At 41.3% G+C, this 21395-nt stretch overlaps 1 protein-coding gene across 3 annotated transcripts in view; it reads right to left on the minus strand.

Annotated features, from left to right (window-relative positions):
• The window catches only part of ABTB3 (ankyrin repeat and BTB domain containing 3), a 288887-nt gene that overhangs the window by 79414 nt on the left and 188078 nt on the right, over positions 1-21395 (minus strand). For all 3 annotated transcript variants that reach the window (XM_075938314.2, XM_075938306.2, XM_089781594.1), the window contains exon 3: positions 12172-12376. In XM_075938314.2, coding sequence (XP_075794429.1) covers positions 12172-12376 — 205 coding nt within the window. The remainder of the gene's footprint in view (positions 1-12171; positions 12377-21395) is intronic.

A 21395-nucleotide genomic window follows, 5' to 3' on the forward strand; every position in this document is an offset into this window, starting at 1 on the left:
AACTGGACAGTCCAGTATTTGAGCTTTCTGATTGGGAAACAAATTGAAAAAATATAAATGAGAAAATATAAATGTCCAGTATTTTCTAAATAAAATGTATTGTAGATTGTGATGTAATGTCAAGTGTGTCCGCTATTTTTGTTGAAACCATCTGGCAATCCTAGTAGTACCAGCCATCCTAATAGTAACAATCATATGTATTTGAACACCTAGCTGAAAGTTGAAAATTTACTGTAAGCTACTGGCAGTAATCCTGGGGAAAGCAAGCATTCTCAGCACCATTATGAGCAAAGAGATTGTGTCATCAAAGAAAAAACAATAAAAGGAGGCCAGTTTATCAGAGAGAAGAGCTACAGAAATTGGTGCACAGCATTGAAAGCTTGTAAATTGCAATGGCTGCATAAAAATGCTCAGCATGGGTTGCAGACACCAACATAATTACATCCAAAACATTCTACAAAGGAAATAATTAATAGGAAACTACATTTTAAGCTACAAGCAAGATGGGGAAAAATAAGCTGAGTCATAGAAATGGCCATTTGCATTTACCTAATTTTCTGGTGCAAATCATAAGACACAAAGAGGGCAGGGTAGTACTGTTTAAATGGGACTTTAAACTTACTCTAAATGGCAGCAGAGTTGTTCATGCAATTGAGCCTGTAACTGGCCTTCTTACTGCCCCTCTCTGCTGCAATTCAAAAACATGACAGCCAGCAAAGAACCTGTCCCATTATATTTATGAACAGGCAACAGGGTTTACAGGCATCTTAGCCATACTACTATAATATTTTACACTCTTTCTTGTTCTTACATTTTGAAACTTTTTATGAAGAAATAAAACTAAAATGAGCATTGGCTATTTCATAGAGTAAAAGCCTAAAGAGAGCAGCAACAGTATTTTATGGAAGTTGGCAGAACATTTTGTTTGCAGTTCCCCTACATATACAGAGATGAAGAATTTATTCATTATTTTTCATGAAGGGAACACACAACATGGCATATTTCAAGAGTCATCAGGATTTGTTTTTTGAGGGACAACGTGGAACAATTATGTACTGAGGGACAATGAGGAACACGAAATTATCTTGTAGACTGCATTTTCCATATAACATGACGTTTCCTAATCACTATGAAAGAAATACAATTATGCTCAGGTATTGTACTATTAAAAGCAACTGGTTTATCTTTGCTATGGAAAAGAAGACTATGAGAAAGAGAAATTGACTGCTGCATTATTTTGCCTCTGTATTCAAGAGCAAGCAGGCATCACACTTAGTCACCTGGGCTATTCTTTTTGAAGTGTATAATTAAGTTATTGTTATAGCAAAAGAATTAATATTTTGGACCAGATTCTGATTACACAGTAGGCAATATCTAGAGCAAGATCATTGTCTTCAATCAGGATCAGATTCTGGGCTCTTTGGCATTAGATCCCATTTCAGGACTGAGTCACTATTCAGAACAGCTCTTCATTTTGAGCTTGGGCTTATGTCCCAACCAAGTCAATGTGCTCAGGGACTGTCCTGAACAGAGATGGATGTAAGCATTTGTTTTCCTGACCTGAGGCCTAAGTGATGAAAAGTAGATTGTGCCTTCAGACCTGGATGCGGAGGGGGAGTTCCATGTGCAGATGCTCCCTCTCCTGTGTGTGCTGCTGGGGGAGGGAAGGAAGAGATGCATAGACATTTCTAGTTCACTGCTCCCATTCATTTACAAGGTGTGGAGAGTGCTCAGTCTTCCACTGTGTGAGGAGAGGACAATGAAGACAAACATCATCCCCCTCTGACCTAGCTGAGATTGCCTAAGAAACATAATACAACCTGGGCTGCTCTGAAGGTGACTGGCCACCCATCTTCCCAACAGTACAACAGGGGAGTAGCTTTGTAAGAGGATCCACTGGAGAATTTCAGGTTGACAGGTGCTGATCTGTTGCCCTCCTCATGCCAATTTACACCCTGCGTTATCGCTCTAAAATTCAATGAGCTGCCCAAGTCAGGTTCAACTACGAGGCATCACCTTATCTGTTCACGAGGGCACTGCAAATGTTCCAGATTCATCCTCGAATCTGGGGCCAATGCCAAGCCAGCATGAAACATTCCTTTCCCCATATATTTTACCCGCCCCCTTGTCCCCGCTCACCTGTAGAGAGACAGTGCTAGAAAATGGCAAATAAAAAAAATCACCCAAAAAATGCAGATTCAGGTTGACAGAAACACTTCATGAATTCATATGAAATTCGCCATGTTGTTACAGACGGAAAAAGACATTTGGTTCTGGGTTGAACACAACATTTTGTTTGATTCAAAATGGATGTTACTTTTTCAAAAGTGGCATGGTGATGCAGATGATGTGTGTGAGAGAGAATGAATGTTATGTTAGCTATGTACGATGTTGTAACAAATCCCTTTTCCTTACAATATGCAATTTCCCTTGAAGATGCTCCTAAAAGCTAACAGTCTATCAAGATGTACAGTGTTCTTGCCTCACTGTTTCCAAGCACACTCAGAGTTTTAAAACTCCCTTCTGATTTATATGTGGTCTCAGGCTTTCTTTTTTGGTTAATGTTAGCAGTGGCAGTATAAACAACATACAAGCAGGCAAAATGGATAGCTAGAGGAGAATGACAAATGTGTATTCTAATGTATAATATGATATTTCATTATTTTATATGGGTCTAAAACTCAGTTTTTAAAGAAAAAATGAAGCTATAAGTATCTTTAAATCTTTGTATTTACAGGGTTATATTTAAAAGCTTCAAACATGCAGCTATTACATTATTACCTATATATGTGAGAGAGTGAGTGTCTGTTAGTTCAAGAACTTCTCCTAAACGGTAAGAGCTAGTACCACAAAATGTGGTATGCAGCTCCCTCTTCTCATAACTTAAAGCAAGGTAGAGGTTGGGTTGTGCCAGGACAATAGGATGTGCCTGGAATGTGATTGTTTCTCATCAAATGGAAAGGGAGGGCTGCACTAACAGGAACAATTATACTGTATAATGACCACAGGGGGACAGCAAGGGTCCAGAGATAGGAATTGGGAGAGCTATAACCCCATTGAGGAAGTAGGGGGCAGGAGTGAAGAAAGGGACAGCTAATTTATTATATATTTGAGAGAGTTTGTCTGTTTGTGTGTGTGTCTGTCTGTCTCTGTCTGTCTGTCCGTCCCCCAGCCCAGGCAATGATTTAAATGAAACACAAACATTATTTGAGTTAAGGACCTGAGCAACACTTAGTAAATCTTCTAGTTACATATATGAAAAGATGATTATTAAACAAATTATTAGAGAAAGGGCTGAGATAGTGGTTTGTACAAGGCACGGAACAAGAAATTCACAAATTTTAATCTCAGCTCAGACATGTTTCCCATTGTGACCTGGAGCTAATTACATACCTGCTTTAGATTCACAAACTGTAAAACGGGGTCAGTAATATGTATTTACTTACTTTCTAGGGCTACCCTGAGGTTTAATTAGAGGACGGTCTACATTCAGCAAAGATATGACTAGTTTTTGCAAAGGGGAACATGTGTGGCATAAGCTCAATAGGAGTATGGGTGGCAGAATCTAAGTACTTTTACTTAGTTAAAAGAACAAAGCAATCAAAATAGTTACCCAGAGAATTGGAAAGAAGATCATAATTAAGAAATAAATTTTCTACCTATGCTATTAACAGAAAAGTTATTTTTGATTACAGTCTTGAGCCAGTAAGTCTAAAGTCATGAATGAGAAGCCACTTTCATTTTAAGCCTTGATTCTTATGGAGATAACGTTTCCTCCTTTCTTTTCAAAGTGTTCTTTTAATTGAAATCTTTCACATTGTTCTCAACTCAAAAGGTTCATTTAAAGTTAGAAAATTTGATAATACGCTAATGGACCATTGTTAAAGTTACCAGAGCAAGGAAAAAATGTTCTTCCAATTATTAATATATTTTCAGATGCCTTTTTGTGTTCAAAATGTTTCATATTTATATCTTCAGTTACAATGACCCTAGTCTTCACGGAGCACAGTATTTTTGACATATGGGTCCTGATTCCAGACTGGGATCCAATCATATGGAGTGTGTCTAGACTACAGGGTTTTTTCAAAAAAAGGGGCCTTTTTTTGAAAAAACTTCCCCTGCGTCTACACTGCCGCCACGTTCTTTCGAAAGTAAATCGAAAGAACGCGGCAGTTTTTTCAACCACGGAAAACCTTGTTTTACGAGGAAGAATGCCTCTTTTCGAAAGAGCACTTTCGACTGCCTGGGTGCTCTCTTTCGAAAAAGTGGCTTGTTTTTTCGAAAGTACGGGTTGTAGTCTAGACACTCTTTTTCGAAAGTATCTTTCGAAAAAGCCTCTTTCGAAAGAGGCTTGCAGTCTAGACATAGCCATGGATATTTGTATCAATTATGTTAATGACATATGGGTCCACTCTGACACATAAGTCTATGCTAAGTGGTAGATTCCAGTAACCAGAGCCCTCGTTAAGAATAATCTACGTTAAAATGTTTGAATGCATATTCTCTACACACAGCATAGTATTTTTATTTAAAAGATGAATCCTCCTTTTACTTATGCAGACCAGTGTCACGGAATTGACTACAGTTGGAACTGTCGGAGGAGAGAATTTGGCTTATGTTTTTAACATACTGAGATTTCAATACTCCTGTCTACACGGGTATATGGGGCACGTGTCAATATTAGACTATGGAATCCCTCTTTTACCTTCTTGTTTTAAAAACACAGATGAAATGTTAAAAGTCTACATTAATGCATGTTGAGATTTTAAAAGCAAAAAAGAGCCAAAGAAATGGTTCTTATAGGAAGTGTAACTCTGATACATTGCATAGATATTTTGGCATAAAAATTAGCATTGTACAGAGATATAAATACACTGAAAGAAACCAGAGTTACAGTTGCTTTAGGGAGTAGAACTTTGAATGTTCTGCATTATGTGCTATGTCTGTTAATATTGCATTAATAGAGTTTTCTGCATTTTAAAAAATAGAGCAATCACAAGGACAGCTTAAGTCTAGCTTGATAAATTAGATTTAGAGTACAGCACAAGCTCAGCAAGGATATACTATCTGACAGCTGAGCTATAAACACTGCCTAAGATATTTTCCATAACATGTGCAATCTAGCATACAGTTGGCAGCTGCCAATACCATTACTTGTGAAGACATTAAAAAATGGAAGCTTGGTGTTTAGGGTGGAAAGATAAAGAGAGACATAAAAGCTGAATTTAGGACTTTCTTTTTCTAGTCCCTGGATGAAACTGTAGCTCGACTGAAGTCAGCTGGAGTTTTCAATAGGGCCAGGATTTCACCATCTGACTTTTTTTAGTTAAATAAATTTCTCATAGTTTGTTACTAGAAGATTTACCAGGCATTGCTCAGGTCCTTCAGGGCTGAGGAGGTGGGGGGTTGAGGACAGGAATCTGGGTGTGTGTGGGGGGGGGGGGCGGTGGGGGGAGGGTGCAGGAGGACAGGAAGCTGGTTGTGTGTGTTTGTGTGTGAAGAGGGTGCAGGAGTCAGGGTTTGGGGGTGAGTAGAGACTCAGGGCAAGTGTCTGAGGGTGTAGGGTTGCAGAAGTCAGGTTGGGGAGGTGAAGAGGGGCTTAAGGCAGGGGGCTGAGTCGGGGGGGATGTGCTGGAGTCAGGTTTGGAGTATGAAGAGGGGGATCAGGGCAGATGGACAGATTTGCTCACTTGCTTGGAGACAAACAAGCTCTTTCAAATATATAGTAGATTTATCTATGAGCCGGATAATTTGCTCCACTATTCTTGGCCTTTACTCAGGCTTGGTCCACCAAAACATTTTGGACCAGTATCACAACTTCTGTTGGGGCACATCTTTTTTTTTTAAACCAAAATAGTTATATCTGTACAACCCCTACTGCAGATGCAACTGTATCAGCATAAAGGTGTTCATTTCATTCTTATTCCACACTAGCTGAGGGACTTTATCAGAATAGCTTAAAGCAATACAACTTGTGTGTAGACAAGGTGGGGATACTATTCAGATTGAGAATGATTTTGATGTATGTTGCCCAAACCACTGCACCACAAACAACAGTTCCAGTATGAATGGAAGGAAGGTAAATTGCAATAAACTAAACTTTGTAATGGACTCCTCAATGCTCAAAGACAAAATAAGATTCTGTACTGAAAACGGGACTAGAACCAAACAAGGATCTAGCAAGTCAATTAAGGCTTGGAAGGAAAACACAAAGGCAGCCAAACAGTACAATGAGTTAATGCTTGGCCGCAGAACAAGGACAGAAGAAATACTAGAAAGGAAGCACTATAAGCTGGTGAATACAATTAAATGATGGTTCTAAAATGAAAGAGCTACTCATCTGCCTTTTTCAATGAGTTGTTAATGAGTAAAGAAATTCTGTAGACTATGAGAACCTTGTCAATAAAGCTGTGGATAAAAAGTGGGTAACGGACTATTTAGGAAAAAGAAACATTGCACACTCTGTGAATACAGATTCCATGGCCTCCCAGGTTGAAAGACAGACAGACACAGAGAGACAGACAAAGAAAGAAATTCCCAATGAGGCATCTTTTGTTCATCTATCTTTAATCCCTGGTAAAATAATGGAACAAATTCATCAAAATAATCAACAAGCATCTATGGGAGGAACAATAAAACAATAAAACAGGTTTCATAGAGGACAACTCATACCAACACAAATGTGATTAAATTACAAAGGGACTGATTCTGCCGTCCTCACTCCACCAGTATTGTCCTTGCTTTTAATGGAAATGCTTGTAAAGTACTACTCAGTTCACCCATGTGCAGAGGGTCAGCAAAAGGGGTTTGATTCTCCATTCCATCCAAACTTCGACAGGACAGAGAGGAGGGGGAGCTGCAGGCTGATTCACAGACACCCAGCACCAACTCAAGTTAGGGCTGCAGAGAAATATCCCCAATCTATACCAGTGCCGGATTGGGCATAAAGGAGTGCCATTCTCACAGGCCTCCTCCTCTCCCTTCTTATCCCACCCATGTCGCACCATGGAGTGCTCCAGCACACCCCTTCTCTCCCTTATTTCAAAGGTGCAGGGAAAGCACAAAGTTGCCTTAGAGAACCAGAAAATCTGGCCTACATCCTCTGCACCACTTAAATCACACTTAAGAGCTGGCAGAAGGGTGACAGAACCCAAGGTGGCAGGCACCGAGTCATAGCATTGCCCATCCACTGCTCACTTGCTTGACATGAAAAGCCTGCTCTCCTCCACAGCTGCCTGAAACCATGACCTAGGCAAGTCCACTCCATCAATGCACAGGGTGCAAAGGGCCTTTTCCCCCAGAAAGGCCATGTAGGACCAGGTATAATCTACTTCTAAATAAACAGCTAGACCATGACTGATATGTGTACACTGACGGGCAGACTAGCCATCCATTGCTTTTCATTATTATATGCAATGTATAGAGTGATTATTTTAATTATACATACATTACATATATGACTTTTTGTCATTTGAAGGCCTTGCAAAGGACATACTTCTAGGAGGGATCTGAATGTAGAGATAGCATTTAACTGAGCATGAAAATATGCAGAAGGCTGATACAAGGCTTATGCATTAGTCAAGTCCCACTTCAGCCCATACATAAATTAGGACACATGCAGTGTATCAGCTCTGTAGCAGTTCTCAGGATGGGGTTAATTTCATTCACTCCCTCTGCCTTCAAATTCATCATGGGTTCATCAGAGAAGGATGGTTTTCTGTGAAGGGTTCCACCATGACACACACAGGCTTATCATGAAATAAAAATGTGAAACTGAGACTGGGACTCAGACAGGAGGGGTAAGTTGGATATAGCATAGGCATCAATAGGGAGAATAGGATGAAATAAGAGCAGGGGGGAGAGAGGGGTAGAACTGTGTAGAACAGAGCCTTCTGTGAGAGGATGGCCAAAGTAGTTGGATTGTATTCTCACGTTTAACATACAATAAAGGCAATCCCAATAAAATATAAGCTGTTCCAGCAAAAATTGCATAATTGGGCACATGAACCACTTTTTATAGCTTTATTGCACAGACCATTCAAGACCAAGATGACAACTCCTGTGTAGTACCAAGCAACCAATAAGATGATTAAATTACTTAATATTGCAAATTTTTTTCAAGCATTCAAAAAATCATGAGGTTGGCTTAAAAGTCGTAAGACTGAAAGATAACAAATGTGGATGTCTATTTATTAATCTCTTTTTTTGAGCCCTTCGGATACACTCGAATCACATTTTCCAGCTTTTTTCTGCACACGTGAATACTAGATACTTGCTTTTCAAAAAATTAATAAATGCTGGGATTCTCATATAATCCTCGACTCTAAAAGATGGAGTTTTACGAAAAAAACGCACTAAATATCAGGAGACGCCTAATAAACTTCTGATAGTTGCCAACACTCTTCCCCCCCCTTTAGTTATTATCTCTCTCTATATATAAAAGTTTTTCCTGTCGCATGACAGAACGACATCATCAGCCTCCTTGAAAGTAGAGTCTCAGCGTCTTGCTTTCTTATGCTTCAACGAGAACCAACTGCGAAACTGAGATCTGTCTGTAACTTGTAGAACGTGAGCAACAGACCAATTAACATTTTTTTCTATTCAGCTTTGTTCACTTTTCTATATAATCAGTGCAAAATTAACAGGCAAAAGCAACCAGAGAGAGGGTGGTTGGTGCGCATACAGAGCGCAGCCCCCTAGCAGCCTATTAAGATAAGTATAGTGCACTCATCTTCATTCACTTCATTAAAAATAGCTGAATACAGAGAAATACTCCATAAATAAATGGGCCAGATTTATTCAAAGATTAAATCTGGTCCTACATATCCATACTGAAAGATCTCTGGGGAAGGCACCATCATTTTGGTCTGTGTTTCTGCAGCAGTTTGCCCAGTGTGGCTGCAGTTACAGCAACACAAATAAATAATAAAGACTACAGGCCAGATTCTCTGCTACATGCAGCTTCTGCAGCAGGTATTGGCACTAAAACCTCTAGGGCAGGGGCCTAGTAGATGATGTGTACTCCAGCCCCACAGGGGAGCAGTGTAGGGACTGGAATGCCAGCGCAGGCTCACCAATGTTGGTGGGGGGGAAGGGGAATTGAGTCTCGGGTCCCAGATCCAGGCAAGCTGGGGGCTGCATCCGGCCCCCGGGCCTGGGGTTCCCCACTCCTGCTCTAGGGACTCAGGAAGCTGCAGCGGCTCTTCCTGCTTCTGCAGCAGAGAGAGCAGGAAGAACTACCAGGGAATCAGCTATAGCTCCCTGAGTACCTAGGAGTTTCGGTGCCAATAACAGTGTATTTTACAGAAGCCGAGGAGCTTCTCTAAACTGAGCAATCAACCAGCTTCCAAGAGGTCACTCATAAGTGGAGTGTGGCTAGAGCACAGTGCATTCTGGCCACATCTTCTTCCTGTCCCTCTCTGCACTCCTTACGTTGGCATGGAAAGAGAGTGGCAGTGGCTTCATGACACCTGAGGACTCCACCATGCCAGAGAAACGTTCCCATGCCCAGATGTACTCAGTTCCCAGAGTGGTAACAAAGGGATCAGAGAAGAGGTAGAAAATCTAGCCCTTCCTTTTTCTTCTTTTTGTTTGCCTACATAAAAGCAATTGAACAGCATTAGAAGGAGAAGGAATCTGGAACCTAGATAAATTAAAGCACAAGGTTTAGAAATGCTAAATACAAAAATCTCATGTTTTAACAACCCCATTTCCTCAGAAGTCAGAAAAACGCATAATGAAAACTGAACATGCTAGAGATAAGTCATCAGTCATAAACAAATGACTCCGCAAGTAGGAATACCACTCGTATTCTTCAGTGGGAAATTAAAAGAGAAGCTTTTCAAAGTACTAAATAGAAGTCAGTTTAACTAATCTCTTCACAAGATGGTTATATACAGTATATTGTACAACACATTTCAGTGCAAAATATTTAGGCATATGTTTTACTCTGTCTCACTTCCACTTGCGTTTTCTGGTACTAACTACTAAAGCATGTTTGATTCGGCAATAGAAGGAATCTCTGCTCTTTCCAAAATTAACCATGAGCTTCTGGCAATAACACAGAGTACTTAACTCTGGCTCTAACCACAGCTGCTAAATAGGTCTTGCAAGAGAAAGATATAGTTTGACAGAGTATTAAAAAACCATGATTGCTTTAGGTTTTATGTAATACTAACTTGAACTGCTAAAAAATATAATATAGATAACAGACCATCTTAGAAAAGGGAAAGAAAACACAAAAACAAATTTTAAAAGAGAAAACATTCAAACATTTCTGTCCTTTTGCATGTAACATTGAGAAGTCCTCAGATATCTTGCAAAACTGGAGCCTGATCCTGTAGCTCAAATTCACATTTGGTACTCCTAGAGAAGTCAATGGTATTACATAATTCATCTAAAAAAACCCCCAAACACACACCATACCACACCCCACAGTACAGAATCAGGACCTTTTTGAGTGATAGGGAGATTCTTTAACTTTGTTCACTATAATAACTTTCCATGAAGCATGGCTAACCCGAAGCTTTCAAAATACATGACAACACCCTCCACGGACCTTCAAAAATCATAAGATTGGCTGAAAAATCCTGAAATTTAAAAAATAATAAGCATGGGGTTGTTTTTTTCTGATTTTTTAAGCACCTGGGGGGTGACATCTACCAATTCTTCTCTATAACCATGAGTGTTATAAATTTAATTTTGCTTTATACTGGAAATTAAAATTGGGATTCTCATGGATTTCAGGAGCTGGGGATGTGAGAAAAATACCAAAAATCTTAAGGCTCATAATAATAGCTAATAAGTTGGCAACACGGGGTCCCTGTTTCAATTTTTTGCATAGTCAAGAAGAACCACCAAGGAAGGATTCCTCAGGGTACTGTGGTTGAAATGCTGGTTCCACTAAAATCAGTGGCAGAACTCCCAGTGACATCAGTAGGGTCAGAATTTCACCTTATGCAATTTTCTATAAATGAATATAAAATAGTTTCAGTCAGGCCAGTGTATTCCACCTCCTTTCCCGTTTTGGGTCAAATTTTCAAATTTAGTCTTCTGTGTGCAAGCTCCATATTTTATGTCCAAATCAATTAGTTAGATGTGGAAGTGTGTGTGTGTGTGTGTGTGTGTGTGCATGTGTGCGTGTGTACGCGCGCGCACACAAACGAGAGCTGTGCATATACATACTTTGGAATGCAAATTGTGGAGGCCAGCTTTAAACTTTGCCTTAGCTGGCATGATGATGAGCACTACAGAAGTTAAGCAAATGTTGATAATTTACACCTTTGGGCACTTACAAACATTAATTAATCCTCAAGTGACTGTTATGAGGTAGGCACAGATGAAGAACCTTAGGTGAAGAAGTTTCATGATTTGCCTAAGGCTACAAAAGGAGTCAGAGCTGGGACTTACAACTCAGAACTTCTTGGCTCCTGGGTAATAGATAACAGATAATATTTTTTTTTCTTAACTGCTGATCTAGTGTTCTTAACTGCTGATCTAGCAGTGTTTCCTTCTCCCCATCTTCTTAGGACTGAGTTGACATCTAGCCTGCCAGTCTCTTTCTACTTTTATTTCTTCTAGTTTATCAAAAGCTATATTAAAGTGTAATATGGCCAACATCTCCACCCCCTGCAAAAATCATGCGTCACCCACCAGCCTGAAGAATGGAAGCCCCAAAGCTACTCCTGAATGTAAGTATGAGTCATGCCCGTGCATCAGTATTGCTGTTGCACAATATGTTTAAAAGCCTGTCCTTCATATACACAATATCCTATTCATTCTCCACTTCCCAAATTACAGTTGTCGAATCCCATTAATTTGTAGAAAAACACATTTAAACCCAAACCTGTTAAGTTAGAAATAGAACCTCTAATTTTCCTTTCCAAAACACAGAACAGCCAAGAGACAAAGAAAGAAAAAGGAAGTCTCTACAAAATACACATCTGGAACCAATTTGCTGAATGTAGCCACTGGGTGTCACTTTTGATATATACTGGGTTAGCAGTGGAGCACTTCATTGCATGAGAAATTTATTTCAAGGTGATCCTAACCAAACCAGACTGCACTGAAATATATTTTGCATCGCCTGTAATAATCAATTAGCCAGCAATGCTGATTTATTAATAAAATATTTTTCATAAATGTATTAAAATATTGCAAATCAGATCTTACCTTTCAATCTGCAGTGTAACTTTTGAAGGCTCCACATTAGGGTTTTCCCATTCCATCTGTGGACAATGCATAAAATAACAGAGCGTGTACAAAGCCTCAGGCTCCCAGTATAGTGATCCCTGCTTGTGGTGCATTGGCGTGCCGTTGGCATGTTGCTTTGAGTTGAGTGGCTGGAGGTGATGCATTGCTCTAGACACCAGATCACCTGAAAAGGAAAAAAATGTGATGACTACTAAAATTGTCAGTTTTATTTTTCCTCCTCAAACCCAGTTTACTGCTCCCCAGGTTGTTTTCAAACAAAAGGACATGGCAAACTCATTTTGCTTTCCAGTGTAATTATCATGCATGAACAGAAAGTCATAGGTCCTGTGGCACCCTTAGGGTATGCCTACACTATGGGACAAAGTCGAATTAAGCTATGCAACTTCAGCTTTGTTAATTGCATATCTGAAGTCGAAGTAGCTAAAAACTTAGCTTTTGGCGCCGTCTTCACTGCAGGAAGTCGAAGGAAGAACACACTTCCTTTAATTTCCCTTACTCCTTGTGAAAGCAGGGTTACCAGCATCGACTGGAGTGTCCCTCTCACTTCAAATTAGCTGTCTTAACTAGACAGCTAATTCGAACGTGGAAAATCAACAGCGGCAGCTTCAATCTTCTCTGTAATGTGGATATACCTTTAGGGTACGTCTACACTACAGCGCTAGTTCGAACTAACTTAGTTCGAATTAGTTAATTCGAACTAAGCTAGTTCGAACTAACGCATCTAGAACTAAAAACTAGTTCGAACTAGCGTTTTGCTAGTTCGAACTAGTAAGTCCACATTGAGTGGACTCTGAACAGGGCTTAATGATGGCCGGAAGCAGTGCCGGCAGGGCATAAAAGGAGGACTTAGAGCATGGAGATACTGTCTCAGGCTAGCCGAGGGCTGCGCTTAAAGGGTCCCGACCCCCACCCCGGACACACAGTTCTAAGGGGTGCCCCGCTTGCAAAGAAGTTCTGGCTTGGAGTGCCCTGAGTGCCCACACTGGGCACATCACACCACTCGGCCATCAGCCCGGCTGCACTTGCCGCAGGCTGCCATCTGGGGAGAGGGAGTAATTGGGGGGCTGCAGGAGAGCTTCCACCCCCAGAAGCCCGCAGAGCCAGCCCAGTCCTCCCCATCGGGGGCTCGTACCCCATTCCTCCCTCACCTCCTTCCACTTGCCCTTCCCTAGCCCCCCTTCTTCTTGATGTACAAAATAAAGATAACGTTTCTTCCAACATTGACTCTGTCTTTATTGAAAAAAACTGGGGGAGACTGGGAAAAGGAGGTGGGAGAGGGGAAGAGAAAGGCTGGGAGAGGGGAGGGCAACTAACATGATCAGGGGTTGGGAACAGGTCCCAGATGAAGAGAGGCTACAGAGACTGGGACTGTTCAGCTTAGAAAAGAGGAGACGGAGGGGGGACAGGATAGAGGTCTGTAAAAGCAGGGGTTGGGTGGAGAGGGTGCATTCAGAAAAGTTCTTCATGAGTTCCCATAAAGAAGGACTAGAGGACACCAAAGGAAAGGAATGGGTAGCAGGCTTGAAACTAGTAAGAGAAAGTTGTTCTTGACAAAGCAAATAGTTAACCTGTGGAACTCCTTGCTGCAGGAGGCTGTGAAGGCTGGAACTAGAACAGAGTTTAAAGGAAAGTGAGATCAAGTCATGGAGGTTGGGTCCATGGAGTCCTATTAGCCAGAGGGTAGGAGTGGTGTCCCTGCCCAAAGTTTGTGGAAGGCTGGAGAGGGATGGCACGAGACAAATGGCTTGGTCATTGTCTTCGGTCCATCCCCTCCAGGGTCCCTAGGGTTGGCCGCTGTGGGCAGACAGGCTACTGGGCTAGATGGACCTTTGGTCTGACCCAGGACGGCCATTGTAAGCTCAGGGCTCAGTGTCGGGGGTCTCAGTGGACCCCCTTGATTTTCATGCACACCTGCTCCTGGGTGGCCAGGCTGGCAGCTCTCCTGCCCTAGACGGCCACTTTCCTGTGCCTAGTGCGGAGATCGTGGACAAGGTCCACGATGTCCGCACTAGTCAGGAAGATGCCCGCCTCTTGCGGTCCAGGGCAAGCTCCCGGGAGCCGCCAGCCTGGTCCCGGCAAGAGGGGGTGGGCTGGGGGGCATCGGGTGGGTGGCTCTGTGCCGTGCCAGGTGCAGGGTCTGCTAGCTGGGTGCTGGCAGGCTTGCACCTGGCACGGGCACCGTAGCCAGCCCGTGCCCCTTTAAGGGGTCCGGGGCCGGGAGGGGGGCATAGAGTTTCCCTGGTGTTGGCCAGAGTGGCCACCAGGGAAACCTGGGGAGGGCTAGCCTCCCACTAGTTCGAACTAAAGGGCTACACAGCCCTTAGTTCGAACTAGCTAGTTCGAACTAGGCGTTAGTCCTCGTAAAATGAGGTTTACCTAGTTCGAACTAAGCGCTCCGCTAGTTCGATTCAAATTCGAACTAGCGGAGCGCTAGTGTAGCGCATAGGAAAGTTAGTTCGAACTAACGTCCGTTAGTTCGAACTAACTTTCTAGTGTAGACATACCCTTAGAGACTAAAAAAAAAGAATAGTATCATGAGCTTTCATGGGCACAACCCACTTCTTCTGATGAGTGGAGCAAAAGGCACAGAAACCCCAAAATACTTTTTGTGCCTTTTGCTCCACTCATCTGAAGAAGTGGGTTATGCCCATGAAAGCTCATGATACTATCGAGGGAGACAGTCTCTAAGGTGCTACCATTTGTTATTTTTTAGGGTTTTTAAAGTTGCAGACTAACACAACTACCCGTCTGAAAAAGTGACAATACAGGCTTGTATTCATTATTCATTTTCAGCTTCACATTAGTTGGCCCTTACAGTAGCTCATCTGCTGTGGAAGTGTATATGTTGTGGTGAGGCACATGGGCTGCAGACAAACCCACAAGAGCCGAGGGGAGAATTCTTCTGGGGAAGGCACTTCAGTTACCATAAATAACCCTATACTGACCCCTTACAAGTCCTGCTGTGGAGGGCATGGTCAGAGCAATCACAGTCACCCCTGGAACTTGCCATAAACTCAGGGCTGTGTAAATTATGGTGAAGGCTATTTAAGTCCAAATTCCAGTGCAAAATTCCAATAGCACAAAGATCAGTTTAAGCCAGTGGTTCTTAAAGTGTGGTCCACGAACCACTAGTGGTCTGTGACCATCTTGCGGGTGGGCTGCGGGCTCAGGGTTCCCACTCCCTCGCAACAGGAAGCCTGAACGGACATTCCAGCCCCATGACCCTCTGCCTGTGCACGGTTGGAGTGCCAGAGTCGGCCTCCTGCTGCACATAGGGGAGCCCCGAGCCTAGTGGGCACTGCCTTTCCCCCTCTCTCTGGCTGGGGAAATGGAAGCACAGGAAACCATTCCTTTGGAGGCTTTCCCCGTTGCTCTCACTGGCCACAATGGTGCCAACAGGAGCAGTGGAGAGGGGTGATGAAGTGGGGGGCAGTGCGCTCCCCATCTCCCTCATGTTCAGACCCTGCATCCTCATTGCCTTTACACACATCCCCTCCCACCAAGACCCCGCACCTCCACCCTGATCCTGCACCCTCCCTACTTTCCAGAACTCGCACCTCCACCTGCACTGTACCTCCTGCCCACACCCACCCAGCCACAGCCCCTTCCTGCACCCTGCCTTCTGCCCAGACCTTCCACCCCCATCCCACTCACACAACACCCTCCTGCCCAGTCCCCCCCACCCTCAGCTGCTCCTGAAAATCTTCCAGCCAGACCTCTTCTGCACCATATCTTCCACCCAGACCTGGAACCCTCACTCCCCTCTTCCTCCTTCCTACCTCCCACCAAAAGAAGTGGAAGTTAAATCCTAGTGAGGAAAATAGAAAGGAACATAAACTCTGTCAAATTAAGTGTAAAAATATAATAAAGAAAGCCAAAAAGGAGTATGAAGAACAGCTAGCCAAAAAGTAAAAAAAACAATAGCAAAAAGGTTTTTAAGTACATCAGAAGCAGGAAGCTGGCTAAACATCCAGTAGGGCCACTAAATGATCAAGATGCTAAAGGAGCCCTCAAAGACAATAAGTTCATTGCAGAAAAACTAAATGAATTATTTGCTTTGGTCTTCAGGGTTGAAGAGGTTAGGGTGATTCCCAAATCTGAGCCATTCTTTCTAAGTGACAAATCTGAGGAATTGTCCCAGATTGAGGTGTCACTAGAGGAAGTTTTGGAACAAATTGATAAATTTAACAGTAACAAGTCTCCAGAACCAGATGGTATTCACCCAAGGGTTCTGAAAACTCAAATGGGAAATTGTGGAACAATTAACTGTGGTTTGTAACCTAGCCTTTAAATCAGCTTCTGTACCTAATGACTGGAAGATAGCTAATGTAACACCAATATTTAAAAAGGGCTCTGGAGATGATCGAGGCAATTTCAGATGGGTAAGTCTAACATCAGTACCGGGCAAATTAGTTGAAACTATAATAAAGAATACATTTGTCAGACACAGAGGAACAGAATTGGTTGGGGGAAACATCAAAATGGTTTCTGTAAAGGGAAATCATGCCTTACTACTCTAGTAGAGTTCTTTGAGGGGGTCAACAAACATGGGGACAAGGGGGATCAAGTGGATATAGTGTACTTAGATTTCCAGAAAGCCTTTGACAGGTCCCTCACCAAAGGCTCTTAAATAAAGTAAGTTGTCATGAGATGAGAGGGAAGGTCCCTTTCATTGATCGATAACTGGTTAAAAGACACAAAACAAAGGGTAGGAATAAATGGTAAGTTTTCAGAATGGAGAGGGGTAACTAGTGGTGTCCCCCAGGGGTCCGTACTGGGACCAATTCTATTTAACCTATTTATAAATGATCTGGGGAAAGGGGTAAACTGTGAGGTGGAAAAATTTGCAAATGATACTAAACTGCTCAAGATAGTTAAGACCAAAGCAGACTGTGAAAAGCTTCAAAAATATCTCACCAAACTAAGTGACTGGGCAACAAAATGGCAAATAAAATGTAATGTTGATAAATGTAAAGTAATGCACATTGGAAAAAATAATCCCAACTATATATACACAAAATGATGAGGACTAATTTACTATAACTACTCAAGAGAGATTCAGTGTGGATAGTTTTATGTAAAAAATCTTCTCAATGTGCAGCAGCAGTCAAAAAATCAAACAGCATGTTAGGAATCATTAAAAAAGTAACAGAGAATAAGACAGAGAATATTTTATTGCCTCCATATAAATCCATGGTATACCCACATCTTGAATACTGCATACAGGTGTGGTTGCCTCATCTCAAAAGAGATACATTGGCATTGGAAAAGGTTCAGAAAAGGGCAACAAAAATGATTAGGGGTTTGGCACGGGTCCCAGATGAAGTGATATTAAAAAGACTGGGACTTTTCATCTTAGAAAAGAGGAAAGGTCTATAAAATCATGACTGGTATGGAAAAAGTGAATAGGGAAAAGTTATTTACTTGTTTCCATAACATAAGAAGTAGAGGTCACCAAATAAAATTAATAGGTAGCAGGTTTAAAACAAACAAAAGGAAGTTTTTCTTCATGCAGCGCACAGTCAACCTGTGGAACTCCTTGCCAGAGGATGTTGTGAAGACCAGGACTTTAACAGGGTTCAAAAAAAGAAGTAGATAAATTCATGGAGATTAGGTTCACCAATGTCTATGAGCCAGGATGGGTAGGAATGGTATCCGTAGCCTTTGTTAGAGGCTGGAAATGGGTGACAGGAGAGGGATCACATAAGGATTACCTGTTCTGTTCACTCCCTCTAGGGCATCTGGTACTGGCCACTGTTGGAAGACAGGATAATGGGCTAAATGGACCCGGCATGGCCATTCTTATATAAACCTTATGTTTTGGACATAAAGTAAAATTTTACTTTATTTAAAATTAAGTTTGTTAAACTAACATGATAAAATTAAAGTGTTTAATCTGTTTAATGATTTTGATTAATATTTCCTTTCTTACTGGCTATAGGTGCCCCTTTATGTTATAGCTGCGTATTTACGTTTTTATGCTCCAGTAGCCTAATATGAATCATTTCGTTTTCAACATATTTAGAGAGAAGTGAAGGCATTTTTTCATCATGGATGGTTGGCTGGTGGTCCATGGAAAGGTCTGAGTTGAGTGGGGTAGGCCAAGGGCCAAAAAGTTTGAGAACCACTATCTTTGTCCCCTCTCAAAGTGCTCTGCCTTCATTAACTTCAGTAACACTGAAATCCAGCCATTGACGAGCCAAAGATAGCAACCAAAAGGGACACAGAACAGCTTGAATACGTGTTCAGGGAAATTCTGGCCACAGAGACTGGAGCAACAACCTGCTTTTACAAAACATGTGATATTGTCTTTAAAAGAGGTAAAGGGCTTTCCACCACCACTGGAAAAGCAAAACAAAAACCAGAAAAACAACCTCCCAGACTCCCATGTGATTCTAGACTCACACATTTTTTTAAAACCAGCATTTGGTCACCTCATTCTGTACAAATCACTCTCCCTGCCCATGAGTGTAGACTTCATTGCTGTATGGTATGTACCTCATCAAACATGTTTTTAAACATTCACTTTCTTAATAGAGAATATGGAACCCTATTCAGTGTATATTAAAAGTTCAGAGACAGGTGTCCTCATCAATTTGAAGGCTGTCAATGCTAGCTTTAGCTGTTACTAAAAACAATATTATACACAGAGCATATGTCACACTCTAGTAGAAAAACACAGATTCTGAATCAGCTGGCTTATTCTGGTATCGTGTAAAGGAATCAGGTGCGTTTCAACATGTTGCTTCTAGCAAACAATACTTTCCAGTGCACAGTATTTGTTTTTCTTTTTATGGTCAAATTCCACCCCCAATTCCAGAGATGTAACCCCCATTAATTTCAGTGGGAGTTATGTCTGTGTAACAGGGCAGAGATGGGCCCCCAGGCTGTGCCAGGCAATGGTTAGCAGAAATAAAAACACACACCTGGACTAGGCCTTAAAAGATGACCACAAAATAGAATACGGTGTAGTAAAAATCACTCAAGCAATTTAGGTGTCTAGAGACTAGTAGGAAGTATCTCCCCAAACACTGTACTGATATTAATTAAGTCTCACAACTTCACTGTGAAGTAGGCAACATTTATAGCATTTTTGTGGGAAGTGGCCATTGACTTGAAGGCAAAAAAATAGCGGTGGCCGTACCTTTGTTTTCATATGCTCAGATCATTCTGGAAATCTTATTTTGGAATGAATGTTTCAAAAATTGGTCTTTGTTCAAAAAGTGTTGTTTTTTTAAAAAACACAAGTCTGAGCAAAATTCCTTCAGTTGTGTTTGAGTTCCACAGCAGAGGGAAAAAAGTGGTTTAGAAATTATTGCCACACTCTTTCCTCCATGCAGAGGACTTAAATAACCACTGAACATTAAAACTTGTCAAGAAATACTCACTGAGGTGTGAGTATATGACCAAGTTTGGGGGGAAAAATTTGCAGGAAAATTAAAAAGGCCCCTTTTGAACACGTTCAGTGGGAATCTATTAAGATTTTTTGCTATGCCCACTGAAGTGTTACCCCTTTTTATGACATTATAATACACTACCTCTCAACAGCCTGACTGGCATAGAGACTGCTACTGCGGCTGAGATAATTTGCACAAGGAAGGATATAAAATGTTTCACTGAAAAATGTACAGCACAATCCTCCAAAAACAGTCTTAAAACCAGGAACAGAAGAAAACTGCTGGCACAAAAAATTGCAGAGTCCATGATTTCAGGGTTTTGACAATTTTTGCTGCCCTCTGCAATATTCTTTTGATTCAAAGCTTTCATTTAAAAAATAGTTTCTGTCTTTTCCCACTGCTACAAAATTTTCAGAGGGATAGCCAAGTAAGTCTGTAACTGGAAAAACTTAAACAACAAATTGTCTAGCAGCACCTTAAAGACTAACAAAACATGTAGATGGTCTCGTGATACCATCTACATGTTTTGTTAGTCTTTAAGGTGCTGCTAGACCAGTGCTTCTCAACCTTTTTTTTTTATAAAGTACCCCTTTAAAAAAATATATATACATGTACCCACCAGTACCAATAGTTTTCAGACACACACAATTTTTTTCTACCCATTGCAACAGGTTTGTTTAAACAACTTCATCGTAGCTGGGCGGGTGATGAAATTTTTGGGTGTAAAAAGTACAAAAATAATAAAACGATGTAAAACTTAAAACAAAAATTCAATTTTCTCCAAATTTCAGTTGTGTTGATGTACCCCCCGACTTTTCTTGAGTACCCCTAAGGGTACTCGTACCACTGGTTGAGAAACACTCTGCTAGACTATTCGTTGTTTAAGTTTTTTCTGCTACAAAATTGTCAGGATAGGGACTAATGCTGAGGCATTTACATGCCCAGGATTCCCACTGAAGCCAAGAGATGTTCTCTGTGTGAATGAGCTGCAGGATCAGATCCACAATGGAAAGAGATGTGCTTCTGAATGGATTACCAGCCTTACATAAACAAATTATCTACCAGCAAACAGCAACAGCAGTGAAGTTTGGAACTCACCCCGCCCACATTCCCATCGCCCTACAGGAAATGTAAGCTTCAAAGGCTGAGGCCAATTTAAATGGCACCAATATTATCAGGTGTCATTTTCTTTTTCCGCCTCTTAAAAAAAATTATATGCAAAAACACAACAAAGAACCCTGTTGAAGGCAAAGCAACATCCAGATTTAAAAATTAAAATCAGAACATCAGAAAAAGAAAGAGCTTAAGCCATAGTCTGCCCTTGTTCAGCAAAGCACTTAATTTAAGGATTTAATTAATCCTATTAGTGGATCAGGATATTATACATCTTGCAACTTCACTAACTTCAGTTAGGTAAAATAATAATAAAGCAGGACAGAATTTAGCTGAAGGTTCATACAGCAACATCAGTTTATCCGTGTTGCACAACCTATACTTTAAAGTCTCTATATATTTTATGACATATTCAGCACCAGAGTATGCTGCATATTGAATGAGGAAAAAAATCAAATTAGAAGGTACAACATACATACAAAGCAGCCAAGTTCATGTTGCTGATGTAACTTTAGGTGAAAGCCTGGCTCCATTGAAGTCAATGGCAAAACTCCTATTGATTTAATTGGGGACAGGATTTAACCCTTTGGCTTTGGCATTTTTTAACTTCTTTTTTATATGATATATGTAAAATCACCACCTTAATGTTAAATTAATTTAGTGTTGTGCATG

Source organism: Pelodiscus sinensis, chromosome 1 (assembly GCF_052426305.1).
Source record: "Pelodiscus sinensis isolate ZL-2025 chromosome 1, ASM5242630v1, whole genome shotgun sequence".
Lineage (NCBI taxonomy): Eukaryota > Metazoa > Chordata > Testudines > Trionychidae > Pelodiscus > Pelodiscus sinensis.